Source organism: Cynocephalus volans, chromosome 11 (genome assembly GCF_027409185.1).
Source record: "Cynocephalus volans isolate mCynVol1 chromosome 11, mCynVol1.pri, whole genome shotgun sequence".
Lineage (NCBI taxonomy): Eukaryota > Metazoa > Chordata > Mammalia > Dermoptera > Cynocephalidae > Cynocephalus > Cynocephalus volans.
Genome location: NC_084470.1, coordinates 45,224,135 through 45,241,874, shown reverse-complemented (window position 1 = coordinate 45,241,874; position 17,740 = coordinate 45,224,135). Strand labels below are relative to the sequence as shown.

The window sequence follows — 17,740 nt, the reverse complement described above, 5'->3', positions numbered from 1 at the left end:
TCAGATCTGCAGAAAAAGAAATGTTAAAGAAAAAAAATAACACCAGATGAAAACATGTGTCTACACAAGGGGATAAAGAATACTTGGGTATACACAATTTTTTAGTTATTTAAATTTCTTTAAAAATAATTGACTGTTAAAAACAGTAACAATCTTGTGTGGAGTTTAGATCATAAGTAGATAAAAATGTATGACAACAGCATGAAGGCTGAGTGAGGAGAAATGGAAGTGACATGCAATATAATCTGAAAGCAGACTGTAGAAAGGTAAAGATGTACACTATGAATTCCAAAGCAAACACTAAAATTATGAAATAAAGAGTTATAGCTACTAAGTTAAAAAAGAACATAAAATAGAATCATAAAAAATACTAAACCAAAAGAAGGAGGAAAAAAAGGGAAAGGAGAAGAAAGAACATATGAGACGAATAGAAAACAAATAGCAAGATAGTAGATTTGAACCTAATCATCAATAATCACATTAAATGCAGATGGTCTAAATATCCAAACTAAAAAGCAAAGATTGTCATATTAGATAAAAACCAACACCCAACTAAATGCTGCCTATTAGAAACTGACTTTAAATATAGATACAAATAGGTTCGAATAAAATGATGGGAAAGCATATATAATGCCAACACTAATCAAAAGAAAGCTGGAGTGGCTGTACCAGGCAAAGTAGACTTCATGGCAAAGAATATTACCAGGGATAAAAGAAAGCCATGTCGTAATGAAAAAATGGTCAGTTCATCACAAAGACATAGCAATCCTTAAAGTTTATATACCTAATAACACAGTTTCAAAATACAGGGAAAACAAAAACAAAAAACTGACAGAACTGCAAGGAGAAATAGACAAAATTATAGGCAGAGATTTCAATAGTCCTCTCTCGATAGTTGATCAAATAGTCAGTAAATCAGTAAAGATACAGAAGATCTAATCAATGCTGTCAACTAACTGGACCTAATCAGCATTTATAGAACATTTCACCCAATGACAGCAGAATACACATCCTCTTCCAGTACACATAGGACATTACCAAGAGAGACCACATTCTTGGCCACAAAACAAGTCTCAATAAAATTAAAAGGATTCAAGTCATACAATGTTCTGTAATCACAATGGAATTAAATTAGAAATCAATAACATAAAGACATCTAAAAAATGTCCATCCATTTGGAAACTAAACAGTATACTTCTAAACAACCCATGGGTCAAGGAAGAAATCAAAAGGGAAATTAGAATGCATTTTGAATGGAATGAAAATGAAAACAGAGCATAGCAGAATTGGTGGAATGCTACTAAATCAGTACTTTAGGGGAAATTTTACAGCACTAAACCCTATGTTATTTTTTTAAAAAGCCTCAAATCAATTACTTCAGCTTCTACTGTAAGGCACTAAAAAATAGAAAGACTAAATGAAGCCCAAAGTAAATAAAAGAAAGGAAATAACAAAGATCAGAGTGAAAATCAATGATGAAGAAAACAGGAAAACAATGAAAAATGAGTGAAAATAATAGCTGGTTCTTTGAGAATATCAATAAAACTAATAAGCCTCTAGCCAGACTGACCAGGAAAAAAAAAATGATAAAAATTACCAATTTCAAGAATGAGAGAGGAGGTATCACTGCAGATTTTACAGATATTAAAATTATAAGAGGATGTTGTAAACAACTTTATGCCAATAAATCCGAGAACTAAGATGAAATGGACAAATTCCTTGAAAGACACAAAATATCAAATGTCACTGAAGAAGAAGACAATCTGAAGAGTTCTATACATATTTATTGAAGAAATTGATTTTGTAGTTAAAAAATTTCCCCCACAGAAGCAGGCAGGCTCAGATGGTCTCAATGGGGATATTTAAGGAAAAAAACATTTAAGAAAAAAATATATATATAAATTTTACATAAATTCTTCCAGAAATTGGAAGAGAAGAAAATATTTCCCAACTCATTCCATGAGACCAGTATCACCTTGCTACCTAAACTAGGCAAAAACATTACAAGAAAAGAAAATCTTGTGACAATATTCCTCATGAACATGGATGCAAAAAATCTTAACAAAATTTTAGCAAATAGAATCCAACAATACATAAAATATATATAATACATGACAACTCACGTGGGATTAACCAAGGGAAGAAGGTTGGTTTAACACTTAAAAATTGAATCAATGTAATTCACCATAGTAATGAACTAAAAAAGAAAAACTGTATGATCATCCATATAGATACAGAAAGAGCATTTGACAAAATCTAACATCCACTCCCAATTAAAACAAAGCAAAACAAAAGAACTTACAGCCAACTAGGAATAAAAGGAAACTTCCTCAGTTTGATGGTTATCTGCAAAAAATCAACAGCTAACATCATATTTAAATGCTTTTCCCTCAAGATTAAGAACTTGGCTAAGCCTTGTGGTAAGGAAAGAATGTCACTTTATGACAGGTCCAGGAACCTCAAGATATTTGGGGGACCTCAACAAGAGAGGTATTCACTAAATTTCTACAAGGCATCACAGATACAGTCTGAGGGTGAATCAAATCTTCCTTTTGACTTCCTAAGCCTTGAGAGGCTTTTAAGAGTTCAATCTAAGATTCCTAATAATAGTCCCAGAAAAGCCAATGTAAAAAGAGCCTATATAATAAACCACTATTCTTGTTGCACTTTATGCAAATAATCAGGCCAGGGACTAAACTTATTTTGCAAATGAATTAGTCTTATCATAAACATCTTTGGTAGAAAGGGAAGAAAACTAAGTGCACTAGCCCTGTCCATTGCTTCCGAGATTTTACTATCTGAACGGAATCCTGAATTTTAATTTCTTCCAATATCTGGGTATAACTCTCCAGACTAACGTTTCTGGTTTTTCTTCTTACCCTTCTGATTTGGAATTGCTAGGAAATAAAGTTTTCTTTTTCCTAAGGCCCTGCAGACAGAAGCAAGTCAACTTGGGTTTGAAGAAAAATAACCTTTAATGACTTATACTTGCACAAACTTTGTACTTGCAAACTGCAATCCAGGAAAAAAAGTAAAAAGTCAGATTTCCACTGCCAGCCGACTTCAACTGAGCATGTTTCAGAGACTCCAGAAAAACTAGCTTATAGACTACTCCAGACATTAACCTTTTTTTTTCCTCCTGTTTTCATAGAAATGCCTCTTACTATCCATTTGCCTACATGAGGTGTAGAGGCCTGTCTTTGACAGTCTTGAGAACCCATCTGCAACACCATCTTCTAGAATGAGACATAACTGCTTAATTGGACTGACATATTCCCAGGAATAAGAGACTGGTTTAATGAGATAGATCCATTGTCACTTTGCTACTAAACTCAATTTTTTTTTCCTCTCCATAGCCACCAATTCAGCTTTTCATGTGTGAAAATTCTAGGGAAGTCTCAGACAGGGGAATGTTGGAGTACAGAAAACTGTTCCTCAAAATATGGTGCTTTGGCATGCTAAGTGTTTTGAAAATTAAAAGGCCTCTGAAATAAGCCTCAGATTCAAGGTCCCTCTAACCTTGTCTTGTTCCCCTCAACCCACACATAGGGAGGGACTTTCTCTGAAATTTCCTTACCTAAGCAAGCTTTCCAAAATAAATGCAATTGTCATAAGATCCCTTCCCTAGGAATCTCATTAGATAACCAGGAAAGAACCACCCCCAGGGGGACGGGTGAGATTGAGACCTAAACAGACCTTTTCACAACAAGATAATATCTGCCTCTTAGGCTCATTTCTTAATAATCATTTACCATCCCTCAAAAGAATTGTCTACTTTCCCCACCTTCCCTTTCCCCTATAAAAATTGATAAATAAGCTTCCCACTTGGAAATTGGGAAATTACTCTCTTGTGATTCCCCTGTGCATTGCCCCCTCGTAGCATGTTAAAATAATAAAATTTGTTATGCCCTTTCTTCATTTCATTAAGGAAAAAAAAAAAAAAGACTTGTCTAGGGTGTCTACTTTCACCACTTCTATTCAGTATTGCACTAGAGATTTTAGCCAATACAATCAGGCAAAATAAAAATTAAAGGCATCAATGGGAAACAAGGAAGAAAAATTATCTTTATTTACAGGTGACATGATTATATGTAGAATATCAAGGAATCAATAAAAAAGCTACTAAAACTAATAAGTGAATTTATCAAGGTTGTAGGATAAAAGATCAATGTACAAAAATTAATAGTATTTCTATTTACTAACAATGAACAATTAAAGATTGAAATAAAAAATAATATCACAACAGCATTTCAAAATATTTAGGGACAAATACGACAAAAGATGTGCACAAGCTACACCAAACTACACACTGAAAACTACAAAACATGCTGAGAGAAATTTTAAAACATCGAAATACAAGGAGAGATATGCTATGTTCATGGGTTGGGAGAAGCGATATTGCTAACATGTCAATTTTCCCCAAATTGATCTATGGGTCCAACACCATCCTAATCAAGATCCCAGCAGGCTGTTTTGTAGAAATTGACAAGCTGATTCTATAATTCATATGGATATGTAATGGAGCTGGAGCATCAAAACAACTTTAAGGAAGAACAAAATTGAAAGACTAAAACTACCTGTTTTTAAGACATTATGAGGAGGCCCCTGGTGGTGGTGGTGGCGGTGGCGGCAGCAGCAGCCAGCGGAACTGCACAGCTGGATGCAGCCCCTCACCCCACCTGGGACCCAGGCCAGGGATGAGTGCCAGGCCCCATCCCCAGACCCCAAATTAGCGCTGCCCAGGTGAGACCCCTAGCGGCAGTGGCAGCAGAAGCAGTCAGCAGAACCGTGTGTTTGGATGTGGCCCCTCACCCTGCCTCTGTCCCAGGGGGAGCACCAGCCTATAGGACCAACCTGCTGAGTTTGGCCCAGCAGAACCGCAGGGTGCTAGGGGCTCATTCTATAACCACAAAGTCTTGAACGGGAACCAAGGTGGTTTAAAATCACCACCACCACACCTACTGCCAAGCAAAGACAATTCACCTCCACAGTGGCAACTAGGGTCACTCCACAGCCAACCTCAGTGTAACAGAAGAAGCAAATCCTCTACCAAATGACCAAGCATCAGTGAAAAAATACTAGAAGCACAAACAATCAAGAAGAAATGACACCACCAAAAGAACCAGTAATGCTCCAAAGTCAGACTCCACAGAACAGGGAATCCTTGAAACGTCTGAAAAAGAATTTCAAGCAATGATCTTAAGAAAACTTGAAGAAATAAAGACTCAATTAGAGAACATAATGAAACAAGAAAAAATATCCAGAATATGAAAGAGGAAATCTACAAAGAGATTAATACCTTAAAAAAGAGTGTAGCAGAACTTCTAGAAATGAAAGACTCACTCAATGAAATAAAAAACATAACTGAGAGTTTGAGCAGCAGGGTAGAGCAAGCGGAAGAAAGAATTTCAGAACTTGAAGATGGTCTTTTTAAAATAACTCAGGCAGACAAAAAAAAAGGAAAAAAGAATTAAAAATAATGAGGAAAATCTAAGAGAGATAGCAGACAACCTCAAGTGCTCTAACATCTGAATTGTGGGTATTCCTGCAGGGGAGGAGAAAGGAAAAGGTATTGAAAACCTACTCAAGGAAATAGTAACAGAAAACTTCCCAGGTGTAGGGCGAGATACAGACTTTCAGATCCAGGAAGCTCAAAGGTCCCCAAACAGATTCAACCCAAAAAGATCCTCCCCAAGATAAATTATAGTTAAATTTGCAAACCTCAAAGACAAAGAGAATTCTACAAGCAGCAAGAGAAAAGCGTCACTTACAGGGGTACCCCCATCAAACTAAAGGCAGACTTCTCAACCGAAACCCTACAGACCAGAAGAAAGTGGAATGATATATTCAAAATACTAAAGGAAAAAAATTGCCAGCCAAGAATTCTTTACCCAGCAAGTATCTCCTTCACAAATGAGGGAGAAATAGTGTATTCCCTAGATAAACAAAAGTTGTGGGAGTTCATCACCACATGACCAGCTCTGCAAGAAATTCTCAAGGGAGTCATTCATCTGGAATCTGAATAATGGTGACCACTGTTGCAAATACACAAGAAAGAGCAAAACCCGCAGTTAAAACAAAAATGTCAGCAAGAAAGAGAAAGAAGCTAAATTATCCCACCTTAAGTTCCCAACTAACACTGAAGAAGAGAAATAAAAGGGGAAATAATGATCAAAAGATATTTAAACCATTTAAACAGGAAGCCATTAAATGACAGGAACTAAGCAACAGTTGTCAATAACTACCCTAAACGTGAATGGACTAATCTCCCCATTCAAAAGACACAGACTGACTGACTGTATTAAAAAGCTAGACCTAAGAATATGCTGTCTTCAAGAGACCCACTTCACCTACAGAGACACACATAGACTAAAAGTGAAAGGATGGAAAAAGATATACCATGCAAATGGAAACCAAAAACAAGCAGGAGTAGCTATTCTTGTATTGGACAAAATAGACTTTAAACCAAAAAACATAAAAAAAAGACAAAGAAGGCCACTCTATAATGATAAAGGGAACTATCCAGCTAGAAGACACAACAACCATAAACATGTATGCACCCAATACCAGAGCACCCAGATATATTAAGCAAACACTCTTAGACCTAAAGAAAGAGATATGACCTAATACATTAATAGTGGGTGATCTGAACACCACTCTGTCAGTATGGGACAGGTCTTCCAGGCAACAAATCAACAAAAGAGAAACAGGATTTAATTTACAACCTAGACCAACTGGACTTGGCAGATATATACAGAACATTTCACCCAGCAGCTAAAGAATACACTTTCTTCTCAACAGCTCATGGTACATTCTCCAGGATAGACCACATATTAGGTCACAAATCTAGTCTCAGCAAATTTTAAAAAACTGAAATCATTCCAACTATCTTTTCAGACCACAATGGACTAAAACTGGAAATAAACAATAAGCAAAATGCTGGAAGCTACACAAATACATGGAAACTAAATAAGAGGCTCCTGAATGACCTATGGGTCCAAGAAGAAATTAAAGAGGAAATCAAAAAATTTCTAGAAACTAATGAAAATAAAGATACATCATACCAAAACCCGTGGGATACTGCAAAAGCAGTACTAAGAGGCAAATTTATTGCAATAAATGCTTATATCAAAAGAATGGAAAGACTTCAAATAAATGACCTAACACTAAGCCTCAAAGAATGTGAAAAACAACAACAAACCAAACCTAAAGGCAGTAGACGAAAAGAAATAATTTAGATCAAAGAAGAACTAAATGAAATAGAGACTCAAAAAACAATAGAAAAGATCAACGAAACTAAAAGTTTGTTTTTCAAGAAGATAGACAAAATAGACACACCATTAGCTAGATTAACAAAAAAAAGGAGAGCGAAGACCCAAATAACAAAAATTAGAAATGAAAAGAGAGACATTACAACTGAGACCACAGAAATACAAAGAATCATTAGAGACTATTATAAACAACTGTGTGACAACAAATTTGAAAATCTGGAAGATATGGATAAGTTTCTAGACACATATAAATTACCATGACTGAACCAAGAAGAGATAGAAAACCTGAACAGACCAATAACAAGCAAGGAGATTGAAGTGATAATTAGCAATCTTCCAACAAAAAAAAGTCCGGGCCCAGATGGCTTTACAGCTGAATTCTATCAAACTTTTAAAGAAGAGTTAATACCAATTCTCCTCAAACTATTCCAAACAATTGAAACAGACACTACTCTCCCAAACTCATTCTATGAGGCCCACCTAACTCTTATACCAAAACCAGATAAAGGCACAACAAAAGAAGAAAATTATAGGCCAATATCCTTGATGAACCCAGATGCTAAAATCCTCAACAAAATATTACCAATCAGAATACAGCAACATATTACAAAAATTATACACTATGATCAAGTGGGATTCATCCCAGGGATGGAAGGATGGTTTAACATACAAAAGTCAATAAATGTGATACATCACATCAACAAACTCAGGGACAAAGACCATATGATTATCTCAATAGATGCTGAAAAAGCATTTGACAAAATTCAACATTCCTTCATGATAAAGACTCTCAACAAATTAGGTATAGAAGGAAAATAACTCAACACAATAAAAGCCATTTATGATAAGCCCACCACCAGCATCATTCTGAATGGGCAAAAACTGAAGGCCTTCCCCTTAAGGATAGGAACAAGACAAGGATGTCCACTCTCACCACTTCTATTCAACATAGTACTGGGGGTACTAGCTAGAGCAATCAGGCAAAAGAAAGAAATAAAGGGAATCCAGATTGGAAAAAATGAAGTCAAACTTTCTCTATTTGCAGATGACATGATACTGTAAATAGAAAAACCTAAAGACTCTTATCAAAAAACTCCTACAGCTGCTTAATAACTTCAGTAATGTTGTGGGATATAAAATAAATGCCCCTAAATCAGTAGCATTTATATACTCAAATAATGAATTAACAGAAAGAGAAATAAAGAAAGTAAGCCCATTTACAATTGTCACGAAAAAAATAAGATACCTAGGGATCAATTTAACCAAGGAGGTGAAAGTCCTCTACAATGAGAACTACAAACCACTTCTGAAAGAAATTAAAGAAGATACAAAAAGATGGAAAGATATTCCATGCTCTTGGATTGGAAGAATTAACATTGTGGAAATGTCTATACTACCCAAAGCAATTTACAGATTCAATGCAATCCCCATCAAAATACCAATGACATTCTTCACAGAAATGGAAAAAACAATCTTATCTTTCATATGGAAAAACAAAAGACCCTGAATAGCCAAAGCAATCCTGAGCAAAATAATCAAAGCCAGAGGCATAACTCTGCTTGACTTCAAATTATACTACAAAACTGTTGTAACCAAAACAGCATGGTACTGGTATAAAAATAGACATTCAGACCAGTGGAGTAGAATTGAGAACCCAGAAATCACTCCTCAGGCTTATAGCCATCTGATATTGGACAAAGAGAACAAAAATCTACATTGGGAAAAAGACTGCCTCTTCAACAAGTGGTGCTGGGAAAACGATATCCATAAGCAGAAGAATGAAACTAGATATGCATCTCTCACCATACAGTAAAATCAACTCAAAATGGATTAAAGGCCTAAGTATAAGACCTGAAACTGTAAAATTACTAAGGGAAAATATAGGTGAAATGCTTCAGCAATTAGGTCAGGGCACAGGCTTTATGAATATGAGCCCAAAAGCACAAGCAGCAAAAAATAAATAAATAAATAAACAAATGGGACTATATCAAACTAAAAAGTTTTTGCACAGCAAAGGAAACAATCAACAGAGTGAAAAGACAACCAACAGAGTGGGAGAAAAATTTTTTTAACTATGCATCTGACAAGGGACTAATATCCAGAATATACACAGAACTCAAGCAATTATACAGTAAAAATAAAAATGATCCAATTAAAAAATAGGCAAAGGAGCTGAATAGACATTTTTCAAAGGAAGACATACAGATGGCCAACGGATACATGAAAAAATGCTCAACATCCCTAGTGATTACGAAAATGCAAATTAAAACCACATTGAGATACCACCTCACTCCAGTTACACTGGCTATAACCAAAAATATGGTGAATAACAAATGCTGGCGACGGTGTGGAGAGAAGGGAACACTACTGAACTGTTGGTGGGGCTGTAAATTAATACAACCACTATGGAAAACAATATGAAGGTTTCTCAAACAACTACAGATAGATCTTCCATGTGATCTAGCAATCCCTCTTCTGGGTATATATCCAGAGGAATGGAAATCATCATGTCGAAGAGATACCTGCACTCCCATGTTTATCTCAGCCTTGTTTACAATAGCCAAGACATGGAACCAACCTAAATGTCCATCAGTGGATGACTGGATAAGGGAACTGTGGTATATATACACTATGGAATACTACTCTGCCATAAAAAAGAAAGAAATACTCTCACTTGCAACAACATGGATGAACCTGGAGAAACTTATGTTGAGTGAAATAAGCAAAGCACAGAGTGATAAATTCCGCATGTGCTCACTCATATGCGGGAGCTAAGAGAGAAAGGAAGGTAGGAAAGAAAGACCACAGTAGTGCCATGGTCTAACAGAGGGAGGGAACATTCCTGTGGCTACAAAGTGGAGTGGGAGGGAGACAGGGAGTGGAAGGGAGGTTGAGGGATTATTGGGAGGGGACAGGGGGTGCAAGGGTAATTTCTGGTGGTGGGTGTGCCCCCAGTGTGAATCTAGCCCTCACATCATAGTCAGGAGGGGTGACAATTAGCTTTGTATCTCATGAATATTCTTAATAAATAAAAATAAAAATAAAAATAAAATAAAATAAAAATAATAAAGAATAAAACAATAACAACAAAAAAGACATTATGAAGCTAGTTATCAAGACAGTGTGCATTTGTATAAAAATAGACAAATATATGTGAAAAATAGAGAGAGTACAAAAACAGTCCCACATGCATATGGAAAACTGATTTTCAACAAAGGTACAAAGGCAGTTCAGTGGAGAAAGGGTGGTCATTTCAACAAATAGTGCTAGAACAACCAGACATCCATAGGCAAAAAAATGAACTTTGATCTATACTTTATACCATATACAAAAATCAATTCAAAATGGATAATAGACCCAACCATAAAACTTCTAGGAAAAAAATAGGAGAAAAATCTTTATGATCTTGGGTTAGGCAGCAATTTCACACATATGACACGAAAAGCTGATACATAAATTGAACTTCATTAAAATTAAAAACTTCTCTTCAAAAAGACAGTTAAAAGAATGAAAAGATAAGCCATAGACTAGGAAAAAACATTTGCAAAGCACATACATGATAAAAGACTTATATCCAGAACACATTAAGAACTCTCAAAAGTCAATGGTAAGACAACAAACAATCTAATGGGGAAAAAATGGGCAAAAGATTTGAACTAACATTTCATTAAAGAAGATACATGGAAGACAGCAACGCTTGGGGTCCTAGGCAGGAGCTGAGGGCAGCTGCCCTGTCCACATGGAAGCAGTCAAGAAAGCACCACTTTCGTGTGGGAGGCCCACCAAAGACACTGCCACAGCCATGGCTGCCACAAAAGCAGCTCAAGACCACAGCAGTAGCCACATCCATCATGCAGGAGGCCCACCAGACACTCAACTGCATGGACACAAGGAGAGTCACCAACAGAGACCGGAAAAAGAAGAGGATGTCTCTATCCTCAAAGCCCACTCCAGAGTAACAGAAGAAGCAACTGCTCTACCAGATGACCAGACATCAATGTACAGATAGTAAAAATATGAAAACCTAATAAAATATGACACCAGCAAAAGAATACAGTAATTCTCTAATACCAGACCACATAGAGCAGGAAACCCTTGAAATGACTGAAAAGGAATTCTGAGCAACAATCTTAAGGAAACTCAATGAGATATGAGAAAACTGAGTTAGACAACATAGCAGTTTTATTTACAACAGCCCCAAACTGGGAAAGAATCCAAATGTCCATAAATAGATAAGTGAATAAATACATTGTAGTACATCCATACGATGGACAACTACTGCACAATAAAAAGGAATGTACCATTAATATACAAAATGACATGATGAATGAATCTCAAAGCAATTATTCTGAATGAAAAAGGCCAGGCAAAAAGGAGTATATTCTATATAATTGCATTTATATAAAATTTTAGAAAATGCAAACTAAGCTACAAAACGCAGATTAATGGTTGCCTGGGGATGGGGCAAGAGTGGGAGGGAAGGATGGATTACAAAGGCACATAAAGAAACTTTTGTGGGACGTGGATATGTTCATTAGCTTGATTGTAGTATTGGTTTCATAAGTGTATTCATATGTCAAAACTTATCAAATTATACACTTTAAATATGTCCAGTTTAACATATCTCTTTATAGCTCAATAAAGCTGTTAAAAATCCATCAGACTTCTATATAATGATGAAGCAGAAGTTACAGGTAATGTACACACACGATCCACTAGTACTGGATTTTAATCTATTTTGCTTATCTACTGTATCTCCACTGCCTAAATCAGTGCCTGGTATAGTAGGGGCTCAGCAAACATTTGCAAATAAACAGCCCGCTTCCACCAAAGAACACACCTGGGGGCAGAGTGGAGGTCAAGACTGTTTCTAGATGATTACAATAAAAAAAAACTAGAGGGGTCACAAAGTTCCTTTTTGAGGCACGACTTTATGATTATGCTTATTATTTCTCACAGAAATCTGGTCTTCACATACAAAAATGTATATAGATATCTCACCAATTAATATAGATTTCTGCTCTAAAACCCAGAGCAAACCAATAAACATTCTTAGCTTCATAAGAATGTTTTGCTAGTATATATGACTTTATTCCAATTGCCTAGATAAGAATGTATTTCTTTGATATCCCTCACTGTCAATCCACATCTTCACATTTATTTTATTTTCTTTAATGGAACCATTATTAGATTTTGTTCTTTATTATAAATTATCTCAGGACCTATTGGTATATTTAAGCTTCCTGTTAAGATAAAAATCAATCCATTCAACTCGTTTACAAAGCTTTTGAAGTAGTACAGAATCTGGTGTGATGGCCTGAATTTCTTGATTTTAAAAAAAATCATTTTGTTCCATAATATTTAAAGTAAGTATTTTGTGTGAATCAATTTTCTTAGCAATGGTGTAGCAGATGTTTGAATTACAAATTCTACTGTCTGCATTCACTATATACTGCTCATTTTTACTGGTGGTCTGTGATTGATGTGCACTGTGGTAATACTTAGGTCTGTAAAAACGCAAAGCCTGTTCCAAGATTCTGGGGTGTGTGTCCTAATTTAGCCAACCTCAGAAACAGTACTAGAGGCCATGAGGATAAGGACATAAGGTTCTAATCATGTCTGTCTCCAGAAAATCTCAAAGCACATGTCATTAACAGTGGTTTGATAGCATTTTCAATAAATAACGGCAATCCAGTAAGATGGGGGCATGCATTTGGTTGGATAGGATATATTGCTAACTATAATAAAATGAACGAAATAATCACATTCCATTATGAGTTAGCAAAATTCCAGCCTACACTAAGGAAATTTGAAAGAATTATTTTGTCAATTAGTATAATTTATATAAAAAGGCAGCTTATATTATGAGAAGGAAACAAGGAAGATGGGAAGATGAAGAAGGGAATAGAAGAGAGGTAAACAAATATTATAATATTATTATGTGCCAGACACTTCATATATGATATTTCACGTGATGCCCATAAAACTCCTATGTAGCTGTAACTGCCCCCACTTTGCAGAAGAGAGAACTGACACTCAGCCACGTGAAATAATGTGCCCCAAGGTCATATCCCTAACAACACTGGAGCCCGGTTTCCACCCCAGCCCTGCTATTCCAAAATCATGGTTCTCTCATTATGCAAATTACCACAGAAAGAATTTAATAGAAAAAAAAAACATATAATATGCTTGGTTTATTTTTGCCAACAAGAATGTCAGCTACAAGCTGCCATGACAGCCTGAGTGAATCACTATGGATTTAACTTACTTCAAAGAGGAATCCCCGACACCAATGCAGCCTCGCAGGCTGAGCTTCCTCAGAAATCCACCACATCGCTTAGAGATATTTTCCACCACTCGACCCTTGAATCAAGAAAGTTGGGGAAAAATACAATTTTTTTATGCTGCTTATCTAATAGCAAAATAACCTGAAATTTAGGAACAGAATATATTTTTCCAAGTGTAATAGAAGGTATTTTGGAACATTCCTCCAGCACCTCAGTTCTATCCCTACTGCATAAGCAAGCATTGAAAAATGTTTTCAATTAAAGCATTAAGTATTCTTTAAAAAAAAAAACCTGTGCACTGTCTTTTGAAAGTCTTGGCACTGGGGTTACGTCCTCTTCTACCCAAGGCTCTTTGAGGTCAGCTGTAGGAACATTGGCCACTGAGCAGAGATCTAAAATGACTTTGTTTAAAAAAGGAAATCCTACGTTAGCTAAACATTACCACTTTAAAAGTATGAAAATGTAAAAGCTCCCCCTCATCCTCCTTAGCAGTCCCCTATTTAAACACATTTGCTTTGAAAAAGGAACTTTTGCTGGGTACTAGCAGAAATATGAAGGCACTTCAAAAAGTTCAGGGAAAGATTCCAATTATCTTTGAATTCTATTTTTCCACCAACTTTTTAAAGTACCCTTGCATTAGAGGAGGCAAAAAGAAAATGAGCATTGATTAAGCACTTCCACTTTTTGATGAACAATTTTAACACTTTCTTGTACCTATTAGGGCTCATTGAATATTCACAAAAACCTCATGGACTACAAATCCACAGTGTAGATAAGGAAGAGTATGTCTGGAATACAGGAAATGCCTCAGGGCCTCCCTTAGTATTACCAGGCCCTGAGATTTTTTTCTTTTCCTTGTTCAAAACTTTTACTTTTTTTTATTTTTAAATTTTTATTATTTATTATTAGCATATTCATTCTTACAAATCACGATCTTTCTTTATGCCTTTTACCTGATCTATCACTCCCCAAACCCCCTCTTTTCCTCCCCGTTTCTCTAGTGTCCTTAGGTTTGTTCTCTCCTTCTAAAAGTTCAACATATTGTTGTGGTCTTTTCTTTCTTTCTTTCTGTCTGTCAGTCCTTTTCTTTCTTAGCACCCAGTTATGAGAGAGAACCTGTGGTATTTCTCTTTCCTTGTCTGGCTTATTTCACTTAACATAATTTTCTCCAGACTCATCCATGTTACGGCAAATGGCAGAATTTCAGCAACCCCAATTGTGATTAAGATCAATAGGAAACTACAACAACACAATCCACACAGGACTATTAGTAGCCCAAACCCTTCAGGAATGAAGGTCTGGGTCACTGCACGAGGTAAAGAACCATGATCAGCTGAGGTGCTTGCTGTAGGCAAAAGGAATAATACAGAATGGGTGGTGGAAGAAGGTAGTTATAAATACCAACCACAACCTCTACCTCCACAAGGGAGAAAAAGTTTAAAAGGGCCATTTTGCTTTAAATACCATTATCCTCACTTTATAAAACAGCAATCTTGACACTGAACTGCCAGCACTATGAATTCACTACATACATCAAACCACAGGATTACAAGAGTGTGGATCATACATATTGTTACTTGGCTAGTATCTTATTTAAGTTGAAAGTGCAAACTTTGATACTGCTAGCATTTACTTATGCTTTCTTGATACTATCTAAGTGAATAATTATTTTTTGAAGCAAAATTCCAGACAACTGTAAAATAAATCTTTGTCACAAGAGAAAAAAGTGATAATGACCTGGAAATCCAAGATAAGTTATTTAAGTACCTAATAAACAGCAAACAAACTTAGTACCAGTGTCTACAAATGGAACACCTGATATATTTTTCTCCATTTCAAGTTAGTAACGTTTACATAAACTTTCTATTCCTCCTTTCTTTGGAGCAAAGTTCTTGCACTAGAATAAAAAATTATATACACAATTTTCTGCTCCACTGTTTTCAACTAAGAGAATAACAACAAGAACAAATCCTTTTGAAATACAATATTCAACCCAATGACTCTGTATCTTATCTACTAGACAGTATGTTGTAGGGATGTATTTTAGAATGAAGGGCTTTAGGAGAAAAAAATAAGGCCCAAAATGGTCTTAAAAGACCACTGGAGTTATGACTTTTAGATTAACATAGTACTTGGTTATTTCTCATTTTTAACCTGTCAGAATCTTGAATAACCACGAAGACACAACAAAATGTCCAACTTTTAAAGGGATGAAAAATGCCTAAATATCAGCAAAACCACACATTCAAGAAAGAGTGTTGTTGAAGGAAAGGCACCATATGCACTTGTCACCTAGATGTTTTATTCTGCCTTTTCTTTGAACTGTGCCAGTCATATAACCTATGCGCTTCTCTTAGTAGGTGAGTGATCTTGGGTAAGTTACTTAACCTTTTTGTGCCTCAGTTTCTTCAATATGGTGTTGAGAGGATTAAAGCTATCCATATATGTAAAGTGCTTAGAACAGTGCCTGGCACACAGTGAATACTATTAGTCTGTTAATCCTGCTCCTTGGCACCTTCTCTCTTCTCTTAACATATCCATAAACCACCACTTCCTTCCCATAGGGCATGTCTTTGAGACCATCTGTTTAGCATCCTATTTAAAGAATATGGGAGGCCCTAACTTAGTTCATAATCCAATCTGGGTTCAAGGTGCTAGCCCTAAAAAGAAACTAAACTCTATGAGACTAGATTGAAACCCTGGTGCCAGCTATTTCAGGTTTTCACATGTAATTTTTTACATAAGTGGTGAACCATATACTGGCCTCTCCTTTAGTGGATATACTGAAGTATTTCTGTGATAAATATCTGAAAGTCAGTTATCTGAAAGTCAGCAGTAAGCTAAAATTCTGTAATCAAACAAAGCACAAGGTAGTGATATTTACTTGAAATACCTGTATTTTTTAATATCTGAATTTAAAAGTTCTTAATGTGCTTTCCAAACAGGTGTATAGTTTGGAAAAATTGTCAGAACCGAGACATTAGGGACCACAGAAAAAGAAGACATTTTGCCAAATGTTTTCAAAACAATGACTCTCTTTTTGCCAGTAGAAATGATTACAAGTTTTAGAATTGAAGATCCTCTTCAACATCACTAATTAAACACAGTGATCAAAGATTTAGAGACAGTTTGAAGGGGAATTACATTGGCTGGTGTAGAATGTTTGCATGTTTTGGTGGGGCACTGTTGCAATCACTGCTATTAAATCTGGAAAGAACATTAAGGAACAACACCTAATTTAGGGACCATTCTAAGCCAGGAACCAGAGCTTCTCTTTCCAGGATGGGCACAAATCTCTGAAGTCCCTGCCCCCTCCAAGCTCAGAGCACCACAACATGACAGGAATGAAGCATTTCCCAATGCTGACCACAGGAAATCCTGTGCTCTGCCCCACTGGTTTAAGATGAGGACCAGAGACTCTCAAGCGGCAAGTAACATAGAGAAGGAGGTGAAGGACCTCCACAACCGGCCATTAGTTTTTCTAGGTAACACCAGGTAAGTAACTAGCAGGACCCGTCTCAATGTTAAACACATACATCATTTCTTTATCCATTAAAAAAGACATAAAATATACACCTTGGTAAAAACACTTGATGAACACAGTACACAAGTAACAATTAAAATGCAATTCCACTACTGTAACTGACTTGGCTAAACTGGAAATGAATAAGGTTTTACTAACATTTGGTAGATAATAAACTCCAGAATCTCAAGACCCTCAAACCATCACTCTAGACGATTACTGTGTGCAATGCTCTTTATTCCCTGCCCCCTTTCTTTCTGGTTAGAAATTTGGTATTTAATATTAAAGTTGTTTTAAACTAAACTTTCCTCATTTAGTCAGGTTTGCCACTCTTAAATAGACACACTTACATATTTCCAGATAAATACACTAGAATCCTAGAATTATAAAAGGCTTTAAAGATTACCTAACGTCCTTATTTCATGCATAATAAAACAGAGGCATTGAGAGAGTATACGGCTTAAGTGGCCAAGCTGGGGTGGCGCTTCAGATCTTCAGCCTCACTCTTGGCTTGGTGCCTCTGCCATTTCTCCGTTCTGTTTATCTTTTTTTTTTTTGGCGGCTGGCCAGTACAAGAATCTGAACCCTTGACCTTGGTGTTACCAACACTGTGCTCTAACCAATTGAGCTAACCCCCATTTCTCCATTCTTGATACTGA

The 17,740-nt window shown here is 36.1% G+C and overlaps 1 protein-coding gene across 1 annotated transcript in view; it reads right to left on the bottom strand.

Moving 5' to 3' along the window:
- FBXL2 (F-box and leucine rich repeat protein 2) overlaps nucleotides 1-17,740 on the bottom strand; it is a 100,794-nt gene that overhangs the window by 15,036 nt on the left and 68,018 nt on the right. The window contains exon 5 of the mRNA XM_063113372.1: nucleotides 13,540-13,634. Within this exon, the coding sequence (XP_062969442.1) occupies nucleotides 13,540-13,634 (95 nt within the window). The remainder of the gene's footprint in view (nucleotides 1-13,539; nucleotides 13,635-17,740) is intronic.